The sequence below is a fragment of the Leucoraja erinacea genome, chromosome 11 (genome assembly GCF_028641065.1).
Source record: "Leucoraja erinacea ecotype New England chromosome 11, Leri_hhj_1, whole genome shotgun sequence".
Lineage (NCBI taxonomy): Eukaryota > Metazoa > Chordata > Chondrichthyes > Rajiformes > Rajidae > Leucoraja > Leucoraja erinaceus.
The window spans coordinates 12,242,024-12,260,081 of NC_073387.1; the positions used below are offsets into that span (position 1 = coordinate 12,242,024).

At 47.0% G+C, this 18,058-nt stretch overlaps 1 protein-coding gene across 7 annotated transcripts in view; it reads right to left on the reverse strand.

Moving 5' to 3' along the window:
* The window catches only part of LOC129701458 (C-terminal-binding protein 1), a 302,130-nt gene that overhangs the window by 16,440 nt on the left and 267,632 nt on the right, over positions 1 to 18,058 (reverse strand). For all 7 annotated transcript variants that reach the window (XM_055642641.1, XM_055642645.1, XM_055642648.1 and 4 more), the window contains 3 exons: positions 6,674 to 6,818; positions 4,246 to 4,452; positions 1,785 to 1,999 (listed from right to left, as the gene is read on the reverse strand). In XM_055642641.1, coding sequence (XP_055498616.1) covers positions 1,785 to 1,999; positions 4,246 to 4,452; positions 6,674 to 6,818 — 567 coding nt within the window. The remainder of the gene's footprint in view (positions 1 to 1,784; positions 2,000 to 4,245; positions 4,453 to 6,673; positions 6,819 to 18,058) is intronic.

The following is an 18,058-nucleotide window of genomic DNA, read 5'->3' on the forward strand; positions in this document are numbered from 1 at the left end:
CTTGCTCAAAGGGGGTGTTGGTTAACTCAGTACAGACATGAGATGAAGGGATATTCATGATCGGTCTGTGATTCATTGGGCAACTGGAGCATCAGACTTCAAAACTAGCAGTTCAAATTCAAATGGGAAAAATATCTAAAATCTGTACATATCAAAATCTGTAAAACTGATGGAAAAAGTTTTTGGGTCATTGATTCACTGATGTCCATTAGGAAAAAAAAAATCAGGCTCCAGCAGCATATGGTTTTGTTGAGGGGAAATCTTGCTGCTGGAATTCGTCGAGGAAGTAAATAGCTGGACAGACAAAGGAGTCAGTAGATCTTCAGAAAGCCTTTGATAAGGTGCCACATGTGAGGCTGCTAAGGAAGATGAGAGCAAATGGCATCAAAAGGAAGTTACTAGCATGGATAGCAGGTTGGGTGGATAGCAGAAGGTAAAAAGAAAGGCAATAAAGGGGACTTCTTCTGGTCGGCTGCCAGTGACTAGCGGGGTTCCGCAAGAGTCGGTGCTGGGGCCACAACTCTTCACGATGTATAATATTTGGATGAGGAGATTGATGGCTTTGTGGCATTGTTTGCAGATGATATAAAGATAGGTGCGGGGGTGTAGTTAAACCAGGGACTCTGCAGAAGGACTTGGACAAATTGGGAGAGTGGGCAGATGGAATACAGCGTAGCAAAGTGCGGAGTCGTGCATTTTGGTAGTAGGAATAAAGGTGTAGACTATTTTCTAAATGGGGAGAGAATCTAAAAATTGGGAGGTGCAAAGGGACTTGGGGATGGTGGTGCAGAATCACCAAAAAATTAATTTGCAAGTCGAATCAGCAGTAAAGAAGGAAAACGCAATGCTAGCATTTCTTTCAAGAGGGCTAGAATACAAAAACAGGGATCTGAATCTGAATCTGATCTAATTCTGAGGCTCTATAAGGTTCTGGTCAGGCCGCATTTGGAATAATGAGAGCTATTTTGGGCACCACATCTGAGGAAGGATGTGGTGGCTCTGGAGAGGGTCCAGAGGAGGTTTATGAGAATGACCCTAGGAATAAGTGGTTTAACATGGGATGAGCATTAAACGGTACTGGGCCGCTCCTCGCTCAGGTTTAGAAGAGGGGGAACCTCGGAAACTTACCAAATAGTCAAAGGCCTGGATAGAGTGGATGTGGAGAGGATATTTTCACTAATGGTAGAGTCTAGGACCAGAGGTCATAGCCTCAGAATTAAAGGACGTTCCATTAGGAAGGAGATGAGGAGGAATTTCTTAAGTGGTGAATCTGTGGAATTCATTGCCACAAAAGGCAGTGGAGGCCAAGGCAATGGATAGTTTTTACGGCAATGCTTGATTAGTACGGGTGCCAGGGGTTATGAGGACAAGGCAGGAGAATGGGGTTAGGAGGGACAGATAGATCAGCCGAATGGCCAAATTCTGCTCCTATCACTTATGAACTTAACCTGGTTTGCTATAAATTGTTCCTGGAAGTGGACTAAGAAAGCCAATCAACTGTTAAGACATAACATAAATAAATAAAGACATAAATCAACCTTTTCTGCAATTCAAGGTGACTTTTAGAATCAAGTAATTAATACTTGGCAGTGATATCCATATATGTAGAATGAATTAAAAATAACTTTCCTGAAGCAACACTCTCTATATTGTATTCAAATTGGTTTTGTATTTGATTTAAACAATACCTTTAAGCAGCGTAACTACCCCAAGGATTTATGTAACAAATTAAGTTTATGGGTGATGTATTAATGCAATGAACCACATAACCCTGGCATTTATACCTGTTTGATGGTGAAGTCATTGATGAGGTGATGATTGTGCTCGTTTAGGCTGCAGTGCAAGGTCACACAGTCACTGTGAACCAGCAAATCCTGTAAGGTGCTAATTCTCTGCAGTCCAAGTGACTTCTCCACTCCATCTGGCAGGTACGGATCATAGAAGATCACGTTGAATCCAAATGTTTTTGCCCGCAAAGCTACTGCCTGACCAATGCGGCCTGCAAGGGGAAAGATACATTTTCTTTCAGTCTTTAATCAAAGAATACTAATCAATAATTTTTTAAAAATTATGAAATTATATAAAATTATATTAAAATTTAAAAAATGTTGCAAGCTGAAGGGAGACAATGGACCACTAGGATAGACAATGGATAAGTAGGCATACCCGAGAACTTCATAAAAATACAAAGTGCCGGAGGAACTCAGTGGGTCTGACAGCAGCTTTGGAAGGAATGGACAGGCTGACAATTTTGGGTTAGGATCAGTCAAAACCCAAAACACTGCCTGTCCATTCCCTCCAAAGACGCTGCCTGATCCACTGAGGTTCTCCAGCCATTAAATTTGCCTTAGATTCCAGCATCTGCGGTCCTTGCGTCTCTGGAGGCATACTTGAGGTGAACTTGAAATATCGTCTGTCCATTCCATTCACAGCTGCTGCCTAACCCACTGAGTTCCTCTATTCCATTTTTGATGAGGCCCTCACTGGGGTCGCCTCGAAATCCCGCAGCTCCACTTTTACTCCCCCTCCCCCCACTCGTAACAAGGACAGAGTCCCCCTTGTCCTCACCTTCCACCCCATCAGCCTTCGCATACAGCATATAATCCTCCAACATTTTCGCCACCTCCAAAGGGATCCCACTACTGGCCACATCTTCCCATCTCCACCCCTTTCTGCTTTCCGCAGAGACCGTTCCCTCCGTAACTCCCTGGTCAACTCATCCCTTCCCACCCAAACCACCCCCTCCCCAGGTACTTTCCCCTGCAACCGCAGGAGATGCAACACCTCCTTTACCTCCCCCCTCGACTACATCCAAGGACCCAAACAGTTTCTGTCCTGGGCCCCCTCCATTTTCAGACTGAGGCCCAGCACAAATTGGAGGAACAGCAGCTCATATTTCACTTGGGTAGTTTACACCCCAGGGGTATGAACATTGACTTCTCCAACTTCAGATTGCCCTTGCTTTCTCTCTCCATCCCCTCCCCCTTCCCAGTTCTCCCACTAGTCTTACTGTCTCCGCCTACATTCTTTCTTTGTCCCGTCCCCTCCCCTGACATCAATCTGAAGAAGGGTCTCCACCCGAAACGTCGCCCATTCTTTCTATCCAGAAATGCTACCTCACCCGCTGAGTTACTTGTGTCTGAGTTCCACTTGCACTTTGTTTTTCTCAATTAAGTAGGCACAGAAACCCCTCAGTTGGAAAAGGTTGCTTGACGTCCCTCTAAAATCTCACCCCACCAGTGGAGACCATACTGAAACAAGTCTAGGATATTACCGCAGAGGGCCACAAGACTGGCTTGATTTGTTTAAAGATAAGTGCAAATACTACTGAGTATAATGCTACAAATATAGTAGTTGAGAAAGTTCAGTTTGGAGAACTTATTTGCAACCATTTTGCCCATGAGATTAGATAGAGCCACACATCGGCCCTTTTGCCCATGCCAACCAAGATGCCACATCTACACCAGTCCTTTCTGTCAGTGTTTGGCCCATATATAATCTACATTGTGTCGACTGATCAATAAATAATGGTGTGGGTTCTGCATTAGGTCCTATTTCAAAGTGTGGTACGAACCTATTACGCAAGTTGGTGGAACTTCAATTTAATATTTCAGCTAAAGGAATCCTATCCTTTTGGTTCAACACTCTCTGTGGACTGCATGGAGTATGAGCCATATTCTTGAGTGAGATTTGAACCCATTACCTTCCGATTCAGAAGTAACAGAGCCACCCATTGAACACTGGCAAACACCATTAATCCAAATGCAGTTGCAACATAGGCTACACAAATCTGCTGCGTACAGGTAACATAGTTCAACATTGTGCTACAAGTGGCAATAAACCTCATGACCACAGAGAAGGAAATAAGAATTACTAGCATGAATTTCAAGTAGATACTGCAAATTTGTACACATAAAATGGGCATTTAAAATGCAATGCATTGAATGAAATTCGTTGTTCAGGATCACATACAGAATGGAACATAAAAGGACTGCAGGTAGACAAAAAAATGCTGCAGAAACTCAGCGGGTGAGGCAGCATCGATGGAGAGAAGGAATAGGCGACATTTCGGGTCGAGACCCTTCTTCAGACAGCAAATGACTGGATGAGATCACAAGTTATCAACCACCATAGATTAAGGTATGGCTTAGTACCAACTTTTTGTGCCGGCCTGCTTTCGAAAAACAGAAGTGGAGAGCGAGGAAGACTCACGCAGCTTGATTACACATTGTCAGGTAAACATACCCAGTCCAATGATGCCCAGAGTTTCTCCACGGATCCGAGCTGCTCCGGCTGCTACCTCGCGGATCTGTTCAACACTCGATACTCTTGTCCCCTCTCTCAAGGCCTGATGGAGCCAGGTTGACCGTCTGTAGAGGTTTAATATGTGACACAGCGCGGAGTCTGCCGTCTCTTCCACTGATGAAGCGGGAATGTTACACACTGCAATCCCTGTAAAATGGAATGAGATTCAACATTTACCACTAAACACCAGGGCTAAAATCATAATCTGAAAAAAAACAAAATGGCATACGAACAAGCAGTTTCAAATGTACTGCTAAACAATCTTACCAGTTTTGAATGATGCAAAGGAAAACACTATTTCACAGTCTAATGATATAATTTGAAATCCCCATTGTTATCTAATTCCTGTTAATTTCCATCCATCATTTAACTCCTAAAATGTTCAGATCTCCTCAGTTCCAGTTCCCCACGTTTCACCAATCTCCATTGTCCTCCCTTCATTTCTGCTGTTACATCCTTACACGGATTGGTCACATTCACTACCAAAATGACACCATAACCAAGGGAAAAGGTGCCAGCTTATCAGATCAAGATCAGTTTGTTTCATTGCAACACTCTCTAATTGCCATGGGTGCTGTTGTCCAAACAAGCTTATCAAAGATAAACACATGGAGTGGGGGCGGGGGCGGGGGAGATGCAAGAGGTGGGGAGGACAAGGGGAGAGGATGCAAACCAAGTCCTAACTTCAAAAAAAGATTGCAGTATCACCACTTGAGGAAGTGATATCCCATATTGAACACTGTTAGGCAAAATGTCATCTGGAGGAAGAGCCAGGAATTGAAGTGGCAAAAGGAAAAGCTAATTTAAAAAAAAAACTGCTTCCATTGGCGTGCTGCAAGTTTATTTCTTATATAATGATTAAATAAATTGCTCTGTTTCAAAAACCCTGGGCAGCCCTTGTGTTAGATGCATGAATGCCTTCTCTTAATTACTGTGTGGTGCATTTGATGTCAATCATATTTATTGTGTCATATTTATTGCTGTACAGATTTCCAACACAGGAAATTACAAGACGACAAGCAGCAAATTATATTAAATGCTAGCAAGTTTACCTTTAGTGTTGACATTTTCACACAGTCTAGTCTCATCAGTCAAGAGATCTTGCAGTTGACTCATTCATAAACGTTTTATTTTTGTGATCAGGCATTGCTAACACGACCAGTATATATTGCCCACCCTTAATTACCCTAACAAAGGTGCCACCTTCTTTATCCACTCTGCCTTTCGATGGTGCTCCCATAATGCTGCTGGGAAAGGAGTTCTAAGATTTAGACCCAAGTGACAATCAAAGAAAGGGAATATTTGTGTGACCTGGATGTGAACATGCAGGTTGTGGTGTCGCAGTGTGTCAGTTGCTCCTGTTTCTTGATGGTAGAGGTGATGGGTTTAGGGGGTGCTGTTTAAACTCACCCAGGCGAGTAACTGCAGCCTCTTTTGTAAATGGTAGTCACTGTAGGGACAGAGCACCAGTGGTGGAAGGAATGAATGTTTCAGATGGTGGATGGGTTGCCTTCCTTATAGGCTGCCTTGTCCAGATGGTGCCAGGCTTCTTTAAGATTATTCCATCAGGCCCTTGACTTGCCCATTTTAAATAGTATGAAGACTTTGATGTGTCAGGTGACGTCATTTACTGAATATACAGCCTCCTCTGCCTCAATATTTATATAGCTGCTCCAGTTTAATCTCCAGTCATTGGTGATCCCCTGGACATTGATGGAGAATCCAACAATAGCAATGCCATTAGATAGCAACGATAAATGATCGACTCTTCATTGTTGGATATGGTCATTTTCTGCAATTTTCAAGCTGTGAATATTACTTAGCACTCAGTTGTCTAGGAATGATTGCACGCAGGCACGGACTGTTTACCTTGCTGAGGACTTGTGAAATAAACCAATCACAGCAAAATGTATGCAGCTGAAGATAGAATGTGGACAAATTATGTGCTCACTTTTCTATTGAGAACGGCCTCAACATTCTCAGCCAACATTTGGGGAGACCAACATTGGAAGCGGGCAATGAAAGGCTCCAATTCACCATTTCAGAAGCATATTACAAAGCTCTTGTGTGCTGCCCCAGTGTGAAGGGAAGGTCGGTGCTTCAGGGCAAACTGTATTAGTAGTAAATTCTCTACTTGCCGTTCATAATAAATTTCAATCATAAGCAAAAACAGATCAAAATTACTACACAGACATCCTCAGATACAGCAAACAAAGCAACTACTTATCGTAGAGAGCTCATTTATAGGTAACACTGTATCCATACGATTACAGAGTATGCGTTACATCTGCAGAACAAAATGGTTCTGACACAGAGTTGACTCTCCACCACCTACCAAGTCCCATAAATAAACAGCCCCAGCTCTTACCCAAATCAGCTGCAGATTTGATGTCAACATTGTCATAACCGCTGCCGATCCTGACAATAATTCGAAGTGCTTTGAATTTCTCAAGGTCTTCTCGTGTTAACGTAATGGTATGGTACATTAGAGCACCCACTGCTTCATTCAGTACCTGTTTTAAAAGCAAACCTCATCAGCTTGATTATTAATTTCTTCATGTATATCCAAATGAGTACAGCGCTTTTGTAAATTAGAGCTCAATGATCAATTCAGTTAATTTTCTAAGAAAAGCAAGATAGTATAAAATAAGAATGAAATAAAAGGCTCAAGCCCGATAGCAATATATGTGGTCTGAAGAACCAGTCTAAAGAAGGGTCTCGACCCGAAACGTTGCCTTTTCCTTCTCTCCATAGATGCTGCCTCACCCGCTGAGTTTCAACAGCATTTTTGTCTACCTAGCAATATATCAAGGCCTGTTCAGGTTAGACACAATGAAGATGGACAACATAAACCTTTCTCTGCACCATCAAACATTTACAACAGATATTCGGTATGGGTTCAATATGCCATTAAGACCACCCAAGCACCACATCTAAGTCAAGTGTAAAATATCATACAATTTACTTTCATTATTTTTGGAATTGTAGCTCAGTGTTGGATATTTCCATGCACCTAGAAATACATCAGCTCTTAGTGAATGGAATTCCAAGGTCACTACCCAGCAATTTCTCTCCTACAAAGGTTTATTTTACTTCAGAGAATATATACACATTCAATTCCACATTTTCACATCATGTTGTTCTAATGACTTAACGTTAGCATTTCGATACAACACTCGTTAAGAATTTTTATCTCAGATTCCAGTCACTATTTGCAACAGCAGGAGAGAATTAGACCTTCACTATATAGTCTTGGCAGTGCCTGCACCAAGTTTCTGTGCATTCCTCAGGAATGGTGTTGTATTTGCAGTTGGAAGCACTCCGTCTTGGGCAACATTAAGCATTGGATGACCAACATGCATGTCTCAGGCAGACCAGGAGGATTCTTTTATCAAAATCATGGTTCTCTAGCAGTTGATACACAGAATATATAACAAGGGCACAGGGACAGGCTCTTCAGCCCACAATATTTGTGCCAAATACGATGCCTAGTTACTGATCTCATCGGCCAGTCTGATCCATATCCCTCTATTCCCTGCACTTCCATGTGTCTATCTAAAAGCCTCATAAGCCACTATCGTATCTGCCTCCAGCAACACCCCTGGCAGTGCATTCCAGGCCCACCACCACTCTGTGTAAAAAAAAACGAACCCCACACATCTCCATTAAACTTTCCCCCTCTCACCTTATAGCTAAAGCCTCTAGTATTGAGTATTTCCACCCAGAGAATAAGGATCGGACTTTCTACCCTAATTATGCCGCTCAATTCTATATACAGGTGCACAACCTTTTATCCGAAAGCTTTGGGACCAGACACTTTTCGTTATTCAGACTTTTTCGGCTTTCGGAATAGAAGATTTTTAGCGTAGATTTTAACGGCTGGCTCAGTGGTAGAGTGCTCGGCTCGTATCCGCAAGGTCGCGAGTTTGCGCCTCGATCCCGGCAGTTACTCGATCGCGAGTTTGAGTCTTCAATGTAGTTTTTTCTTGCAGAATAGGAGAGAATAGGGAAGGTTAGGCTGGGATCATTCTCTGCGAGATGATCTTAGTGCGGGAGACAAGTGTAGGAGAGGTGTACTGACTGTGTGGGCAGAACTTTGGAAGTGATTGCCCACCATTCTCAAATGCCGCTGTGTCTCCCTGTCCCTCCAACTCCAGAGGAATCCGCTCCCCGATGGGCCACTACGGCGACAAGTGGCAGTTCGCCCACAGCCCGAGCTGCGCCCCCTCATCCGCAACCCGGGTTCCTCTGGAGTTGGAGCGGGGCGGGGCTAGAGTTGTTGCTGGCTGTGAGTCTCTGGGATCTCCGTGCTTGCAGTGGGCCTGGGGGTCGGTGTCCCGATGAGGGGGCGCAGCTCGGGCTGTGGGCGAACTGCCACTTGTCGCTGTAGCGGCGCATCGGGGAGCGGCTTCTGGTGGTCCTGACGTCTCTCAGCTCCTGTCCAGGGGGACGGCCGGAGACGTCAGGACCAACAGGAACCCGCTCCCCGATGCGCCGCTACAGCGAGAAGTGGCACTTCGCCCACAGCCTGAGCTGCGCCCCTTCATCCGCAACCCGGGTTCCTCTGGAGTTGGAGCGGGGCTGGGCTAGAGTTGCTGCTGGCTGTGAGTCTATGGGATCTCCGTGCTTGCAGTCGGTGTCCCGTTGGTCCTGACGTCTCCGGTCACCCCCCTGGAATGGAGCTGAGACTGGGAACTGTACCGCCCTTGCCCCCTCCCTCTGCAACTGCAAACAACCCCACAGTTCCCAGTCTCAGCTCCTGTACAGGGGGTGGCCGGAGACGCCACAGCCCGAGCCATCAGCTTCTGTCCCTACGGGGACAGCGGAGAGCGTGTTCCTCTGGAATTGGAACGGAGCTGGGCTGCTGCTGGCTGTGGGTCTCTGGGATCTCCGTGCTTGCAGTGGGCCTGGGGGTCGGTGTCCCGTTGGTCCTGACGTCTCCGGTGACTTGCACTGGCTCCAACGTGAAGACAGTGCAAAGCCCCCGCGCCGGTGCAATGCGCGGGGAGCTGGAGAGGGGAGGGAAGGGGTCACACACATGGCCGGGAAGCAGAGGGGTGTAGGTGGGGTGAAACTGAAGGGAGCGACAATTTGCTGCTGCCTGCCCGCTGAGTTAAAACGTTCCCACGCAAGACTCACGATACACTGTGTATCGTGAGACTACCGTGGGAACTTTTTAACTCAGCGGGCAGGCAGCAGCAGATTGTCAATTATTAACCCTCCCGCGCAATATACCCTCACCTTCTCTTTTATGAATGGGGCTTTAGTTCCCCTTTCTTCGAGGACCGACCTGAGGTTCCACTGTCACCTCTGCGGGCCGCCCTCGGTGAACGTTTTCAAGGACCTTTCTTCAAGGACTGAAAAAATGTCCGCTATTCGGATGTTTTCGTTATTTGGATCTTCGGATAAAAGGTTGTGCACCTGTACTAGTATCAAGTCTCCCCTCAGCTTTCAACGTTCCATAGAAAACAATACAAGTCTATCCAACCTCTCTCTGTAGCTGAAACCCTCTAATCCAGGCAGCATTCTGCTAAACCACCCTTGCATCTTCTCCAAAGCTTCCACGTGTTTCCTGCAATATGGCAAACAGAACCGCATGCAATATTCCAAATGCGGCCCAACAAAATTGCGATAGACCCGCATCATGACTCCCTGACTCATATATTCAATGCCCCTAGCATTGAAGGCAAGCATCCCATACGCTGACTTTACCACCCTATGTACTTTGGCTTCCACCTTCAGTGAGCTATGAAATTGGACTCCAATATCCCTCTGTATATTAATACTATTCAGGGTCTTGCCATTAAATGCAGACTCTCTCCTTGCATCCAACCTCCCAAAGTGCAACACCTCACACTTGCTCGCATTAAACTCCATCTTCCATTTCTCCAGCTAATCTATATCCTGCCGAATCTTCTGACAGCATTCCTCACTATCTGCAAATCCTCCAATTTTGGTATCATCAGCAAACTTATTCACCAGCCAATCTATATTTACATCTAGGTCATTTGTGTATCACAAACAGCAGAGGTCTCAGCACAGATCCCTGCGGAACTCCACTGGTCACAGATGTCCAGCCAGAATATCTACCTTCCATCACGATGCTCCATCTTCTATGATTAAGCCACTTCTGAATCCATACGAATTATCTCAGTTCACCTCCCTGGAAACAGCCCTTAAAGCACAAAGTCCTGTATTTATGTGGCAGTTTAGTATGAAACTGAAAAGTACACTCTCATCACTTCCCAGACCTACTTGGCATGTGAAAAAGATGACCATCCCATTTTCACATGGACAGCAGAGTGTCACTGACGTTCCGACAGCAGACAAAAATGAGGCTTTTTAACACCAGCCAAGCAAGGTCTTGGTTAGGGCCGGATTTACGTATAAGCTAGACAAGCTTAAGCTTAGGGCCTCGAGATCTAGGGGGGCCTCGGCCCGCTCCGCCAAGGTGTACAGATCTTTTGACATAGTGGCGTTGTTACAAACCCTACCATCGATGGCGCTGCGCTTGCGATTCCGGAGGCTTTGGTGGCGTGGGGGGGGAGAGATTAAATTGCAGGTGAGGTTTATATTAGTTGTGGAGAGGACCTCCTACTCTTTGCCCACTGACCCTGGCCACTCCACCGCCCTCCAGCAGCCCACAGCCGTCGCCTTACCTGCAGCTTGGACTCAGCACCGGGCCTGAAGTTTCCATGCTGCGGACTCCAACTCTCCCGAGTTTGACTGCGCTGGGTCCTAGTACTAGTACCCTAACCTTGGTAACCTGGTGGCTGTTCCACAGGGTCTTCACCATCCCGCTCAAAAAATGTGACCCCAGCTCTTCCCCACCCACACTACAGTCCTCAAACCCCCCTACCCCACCAGACATTGCCTCGGCCTCAGTCCACTCACCTGACTTCCTCCGGCCCCAACCCCCATCCCTGCCGTGTGTTCACCATCCCCCTTGACCTCCCCCTCTCAGATACCGAACGGTCTGTCCTCAGCAGAGGCCTCACCTTTGTCCCCCTCTGTCCCCACCTCAATGAGTTCCGCGCCCGCCGCGATTTGGAGCTCTTCTTCCGTCGCCTCCACCTCACACCGTTCTTCCATGCGAAGGAGTCCTCGCCCCCGTTGATGATCCCTTTTCCCCGTCTCCAACGGACCCCCTCCTCTTGGACCCCCTCATGGCCATTGGTACAATGAAATGTAGGGGTCACCATCCTACGTCGGAACGGGAGAACATTCTCAGTGGCTTGGACTTCCGAATTGGTCACTTCCTACTGGAGATCGCGGTTCCCGAAGTCCACAGGCCGAGCTGGGCGGAGATTCACGCTGGCGGCCCCCGGCAAAGGGATCCCAGGGCTCCGCAATATTGAAATCAGCGTGGCCCGAGGCTGGGAGCTCTGCAAACCACAGCTCTATGATGTTGAAGCAGCAGACCTAACACTCCAGAGCTTCAAACGGCTATCTAGGTAAGGCATCGCCCGCTCCGCGATTAATCCAATATGTATTTTAAAACCAACTGTTTAATGACAACATACAGTAGGATCTAAAAGTGTCACACTGTCACTGTCGGGTTGTCATGCTCCTCAGATGGAGTCACAGATGGAGCAGGAGGACACCAGACGCCTGTGGCAGGGGCTACGAACTGTAACCAACTACCGGAGCAGCCCCCCCTCAACCGGATGTGCCAGCACCTCCCTAGCTGATGACCTGAACTCCTTCTACGCTCCTTTCGAGTCGGGCAACATCACCCCAGGTTTGTCGACTAACGACAACACCGTCAGCGTGCTGGCTAACAAAGCTGAAGTGAGGTCCATTCTCGTTGTCCGAGCATGATGTGAGGAGGGCCCTGACACGGGTGAAATCGAGGAAAGCTGTAGGTCCAGATGGCATTTCGGGGCGAGTACTTAAGTCTTGTGCTATGCAGCTAGCTCCGGTGCTCACTGCAATATTCAATCTCTCCCTGGCCAAGTCCGTGGTCCCTGCCTGCTTCAAAAGATCCTTCATTGTACCTGTAACTAAAATTGCCTCCCAGGCTTGCCTGAATGACTACCGTCCGGTGACCCTCACCTCAGTAGTCAACAAACACATCAGGGCCTTCCTCCCTCGCAACATGGACCCGCTACAATTCGCACACCGTCCGAACAGATCCACGGACGATGCGGTCTCCCAGGTTCTGCACACCGCTCTCTCACCTTGACAGCCAGAAGGGGGGCTATGTGAGGATGCTGTTCATAGACTTCAGTTCAGCTTTCAACACAATAGTCCTCACCAGACTTGCTGAGAAGCTGCTGGAATTGAGACTCAACAATCCCCTGTGTGCCTGGGTCCTGGACTTTCTCACCGCCAGGCCACAGGTAGTCAAGATGGGAGGAAATACATCAAAGTCCCTCACCCTGAGCACAGGATCCCCCAGGGTTGTGTCCTCAGCCCCCTATTGTACTCCCTGTACACACGTGACTGTGTGGCTAGGTTCAGCTCCAACTCTATAATCAAGTTTGCTGATGACACTGTGGTGGTGGGTCTGATCTCCGATAACGATGAGAAGGCCTACCGGGAGCAGGTGGCTTGATCTGGCACTCTGGTGTCAAGACAACAGCCTCCTCTTGAATGTCAAAAAAACTAAGGTGCTGATCATGGACTTTATGAGGGCACAACATCCAAGGACGTACACACCATTGATGATAAATGGGGATACTGTGGATAGGGTGAGCTGCTTTAAATACCTGGGAGACCACACCTCAGAGGATCTGACATGGACATCACACGCTGCAGCACTGGTGAGTAAGGCAAGACAGCACCTTTACCACCTCAGGCAATTGAGGAAATTCAGTGTCTCTGAGGATCCTCCAGTGCTTCTACTCAGCGGCTGTGGAAAGCATCTTGTCCGGGAACATCACAATCTGGTTTGGGAACTGCTCTGCCCAGGACAAGAAGGCTCTGCAAAGAGTAGTGCGTTCTGCCGAACGCACTTTGGGAACTACACTTGCCCCCCTGCAGGAACTATACATCAGAAGGGTGCAACTGCAGGGCCAACAAGATCATGGGGGACCCCTTCCACCCCAGCAACAGACTGTTCCAGCTGCTACGGTCGGGCATACACCTCCATTGCACTCTCCTCCGCCTAGCGGAGCTGGTCCTTACCCTCAGTAACTTCACGTTCGACTCCTCCCATTTCCTCCAAATACAAGGCGTAGCTATGGGCACACGAATGGGCCCCAGCTATGCCTGCCTATTTGTCGGTTACGTCGAGCAATCCTTGTTCAATACATACCAGGGCCCCATCCCCGACCTCTACCTCCGCTACATCGACGACTGCTTTGGTGCCACCTCCTGCACCCGCACACAACTGACTGATTTCATCCACTTCACCACTAACTTCCATCCGGCACTCAAATACACCTGGACCATTTCCGACACTTCCCTACCATTCCTTGACCTCACTATCTCCATTGCAGGTGATAGACTTCTGACCGACATCCACTATAAACCCACTGACTCCCATGGCTATCTGGACTACACTTCTTCCCACCCTGCTTCCTGTAAGGACTCCATCCCCTACTCCCAATTCCTCCGTCTACGCCGCATCTGCTCCACGGATGAGGCGTTCCACACCAGGACATCTGAAATGTCCTCATTATTCAGGGAACGGGGGTTCCCCTCCTCCACCATAAATGAGGCTCGCACCAGGGTCTCTTCCATACCCCGCAACACTGCTCTCTCTCCCCATCCCCCCACTCGCAACAAGGGCAGAGTCCCCCTAGTCCTCACCTTTCACCCCACCAGCCATCACATACAAAAAGTAATCCTCCGTCAGTTTCGCCACCTCCAACGTGACCCCACCACTCGCCACATCTTCCCATCTCCCCCCATATCTGCCTTCCGCAAAGACCGCTCCCTCCATAACTCCCTTGTCAATTCTTCCCTTCCCTCTCATACCACCCCCTCCCCGGGCACTTTCCCTTGCAACCGCAAGAGATGCAACACTTGTCCCTTTACCTCCCCCCTTGACTCCGTTCAAGGACCCAAGCAATCGTTCCAGGTGCGACAGAGGTTTACCTGCATCTCCTCCAACCTCATCTATTGCGTCCGCTGCTCTAGATGTCAGCAGATCTATATCGGTGAGACCAAGCGGAGGTTGGGCGATCGTTTCGCCGAACACCTCCGCTCGGTCCGCAATAACCAAGCTGACCTCCCGGTGGCTCAGCACTTCAACTCCCCCTCCCACTCCGTCTCCGAACTCTCTGCCCTGGATCTCCTCCATGGCCACAGCGAGCAGCACCGAAAATTGGAGGAACAGCACCTCATATTCCGTTTGGGGAGTCTGCATCCTGGGGGCATGAACATCGAATTCTCCCAATTTTGTTAGTCCTTGCTGTCTCCTCCCCTTCCTCAGTCCCCCTGCTGTCTCCTCCCATCCCCCAGCCTTCGGGCTCCTCCTCCTTTTTCCTTTCTTGTCCCCGCCCCCGATCAGTCTGAAGAAGGGTTTCGGCCCGAAACGTTGCCTATTTCCTTCGCTCCATAGATGCTGCTGCACCCGCTGAGTTTCTCCAGCTTTTTTGTGTACCTCCATTGCCATGCTGTGAAAACGGAGAGGATGAGAATGAGTTTCTTCCCACAGGCCATTAGGACTGTAAACTCCTATCTCACCAGGGACTAACTTTACTGTACCAATTTACTGTTGTGCGGTGTCTTTTTAAAATTGCTGTTTTTGTTCTCTTTTATCCTCCCACAAATATGTAATATGTGAAGATGTGATTCTGTTCCAGTTCTGTTTTGGTAGGGTTTTTTTGCACAATCCGCAAGCATTGCCACTTTTCATTTCACTGCACATCTCACATGCGTATGTGACGAATAAACTCGACTTGACATGACTTGACTAGTCATGGGGGTGGGGGATTGGGAGGGGTGGGTGGGGGGGGCTCACAAGTGAAATAGCTTAGGGCCTCTCTTCATCTAAATCCAGCCCTGGTCTTGGTGCTGGATTGAAACTTTTAGTGATAAAGTACTTTAGCAAACAACTGATAATCAGTTCAGAAAACCGGAAAGAATCCACCATCTTTTCCTAATGTTTCTTTTTTCTAGACCACTCGCCATCAGAATGAGGGCCTTGTTACATGCATTTTCAACACCCTTTTCCTGGACCTTTGTATATGAAGGTCCTGAGCAGACAGACTGGACAAAGTCGAGTGACTGATTGTGCAGATATGCGCAACATACAGTTGCTCTTTAACATGCCTATATACTTCACCCAGTCTTTAGTTCATGCTCCTTCTCCACCAAACTATATCCCCAGCACTTTGATGTACTGTGATCTGGGAGTGAAGGGGACAAATAATCAATTGAACCAGCTGCCAAAGAACAAGGCCATTTCAAACTGGTTGTATTTGTGCAAGGACATTGAGTCCCGGTAGCTGAAGGTGATGATGACATATACAGGGAGACTTTAACCACATGCATCTCTGCCTGGGATAATCATTTGGTAAACCTATATCCTTCTTGATAGATTGAGCAGAAATCACCATGCAACATACGAAAAGACTGAGGGGGTGCAGCTCCAGATTTGATCGGGATGTTTTGTATTTCCTACCCATTGAATAGTATTCCAGCACAGAGAAGTCATATCGAATTTGGATTCCCTCCTCAAGTCTCATTTCTGAGTGCACACACACGTTCGGGCATTTACAAACAAGCTCTAATTCATCCTTTCCAACCTCTTTTCCATGCAGACCCCTGATCGGCTGAATGGTCGCATATTGGTGCAGCGATAGAGTTGCTTATAGACCCAGAGACATGGTTTTGATCCTGACTATGGTCGCTGTCTGTACGGAGTTTGTACGTTTCTTCCATGATCGCGTGGGTTTTCTCCGGATGCTCTGGCGTCCTCCCACACTCCAAAGACGCACAGCTAGGTAGTAAATTGGCTTCTGTAAGGTGTAAATTGTCCCTAGTGTGTAGGAAAATGCTAGTGTACGAAATGACCACAGACTCGGTGGGCCAAAGGGCCTGTTTAAAAGTTGTATCTCTATATTCTAAAGTAAAGCAGAGAGTAGGAATAAAGGGGCTGGTTGGTTGGCGGTGACTAATGATGTTCTGTAGGAGGTCAATGTTGGGTTCACCACTTTTCAAGTTGTATATGAATGATTCGGATGATGGAATTAATGGCTCTGGGATAGGATTTACTCGTGTTTGAAAGAGAATGGGGTAATCAGAATGTTTTTTTGTGCACAGGTGTTCATAATCTCATGCGTTTTATTGAGTTTTTTGAGATGTTAACAAAGCGATCGATGCAAATACAGCTGTGGATGGTATCTACATGAATTTCAGCAAGGCATTTGATAAAGTGCTTCATGATAGCTGACCCAGAAGATAATGGTGTACGAGATCCACGCTGACTTGGTCATTTGCATTCAGAACTGGTTTACTCATAGATGACAAGGATAGTTGTTATTCAGGCTGGAGGTCTGTGACCAGTGGAGATCTGCAGGGATCTGTGGTGGGATCACTGCTTATATACAAACAACTTAGACACAAATATGGTTGGGTTGGTTAGTAGTCTGCAGACAACACTAAAATTATTAAAGTTGTAGACAATGAGAAAGGTTGAAATAGGCGAAGAAACACCAGATGGAATCTGAGCAAGTGAATTTTGGGAGGTTAAATGTGAGGGAAAAGTAAACAGTTAATGGCAAGACACATAACAACAATGATGTACAGAAGGATCTAGGAGTTCAAGTCCATGGTTCCTTAAAAGTGGCAACACAAGTAGATGAGAGTGGTAAAGGTGGCACATGGCATGCTTCTCTTTATCAGTCGGGGCATCGAGTATAATAGTCAGGAAGTTATGTTGCAGTTTTATAAAATATTTGTTTGGCTGCATTTGGATGTGCATTACTGGTCATCCCTATATGGGAAAGGCGTGGAGGCTTTGGGGAGGTTGCACAAGAGAGGTTTACCAGAACACTGCCTAGATTGGAAAGTATTAGCTATAAGAAGAGGTCGGCAATACTTGGATCAATTTATCCTGGAGCTTTGGTAGGCAGAGTGGAGAAGTATCTAAAATGATTGAGAGGCATGGATATGGTAAATTTTCCCCACGGTGTAAATACCTAAGACTAGAGGGCAAAACTTTAAACTGAGTGGGGCAAATTTTTAAGCAAACGTGTGGGGCAGGATTTAATTTTTAAAAGGAGTATTAGGCACCTGGAATGCACTACCAGGGTTGGTGGTGAAAGAAGATGCAATAGTGGCATTTAAGGGGCTTTGGCAGGGCTCGTGGATATGGAGGGAAATGGATCACTTGCAGGCAGAGATTAGTTTAAATTGGTATCATGTCAGGCACAGACATTGAGAGCCGAAGGGCCTGTCCCTGCAGTGCATTGTTCTATGGACCTATCATTTATACTTTTATTTTCACAGTATGCTGAGGGTCCCTGTGCTGCTTTTTGTCGATTCAGAAGTGAAACATTTCTTCTTTGTTGCCATTTTTCACCTTGCCCTTCCTTTCATATACTCCATCTCACACTCTCCCTCTCTTTATCTGCATCTCAGGGAGAGGCCAATATTCACTACAATCTCTCAGGCTTCCAGGGTCATCTTGATGACAATTCCTTCCCTCCTGTTTCCTGTATAGATTAGGATCCACTTTCTCAATTTCTCCAGCGCCATCATATCTCTTGATGACAACACCTTCCACAAGCTTCTGTAATGTCTTCATTTTCCATGATTTCCCCTCCAGTATAGTTGGTCGGTCTCCTAATTTGCTGCA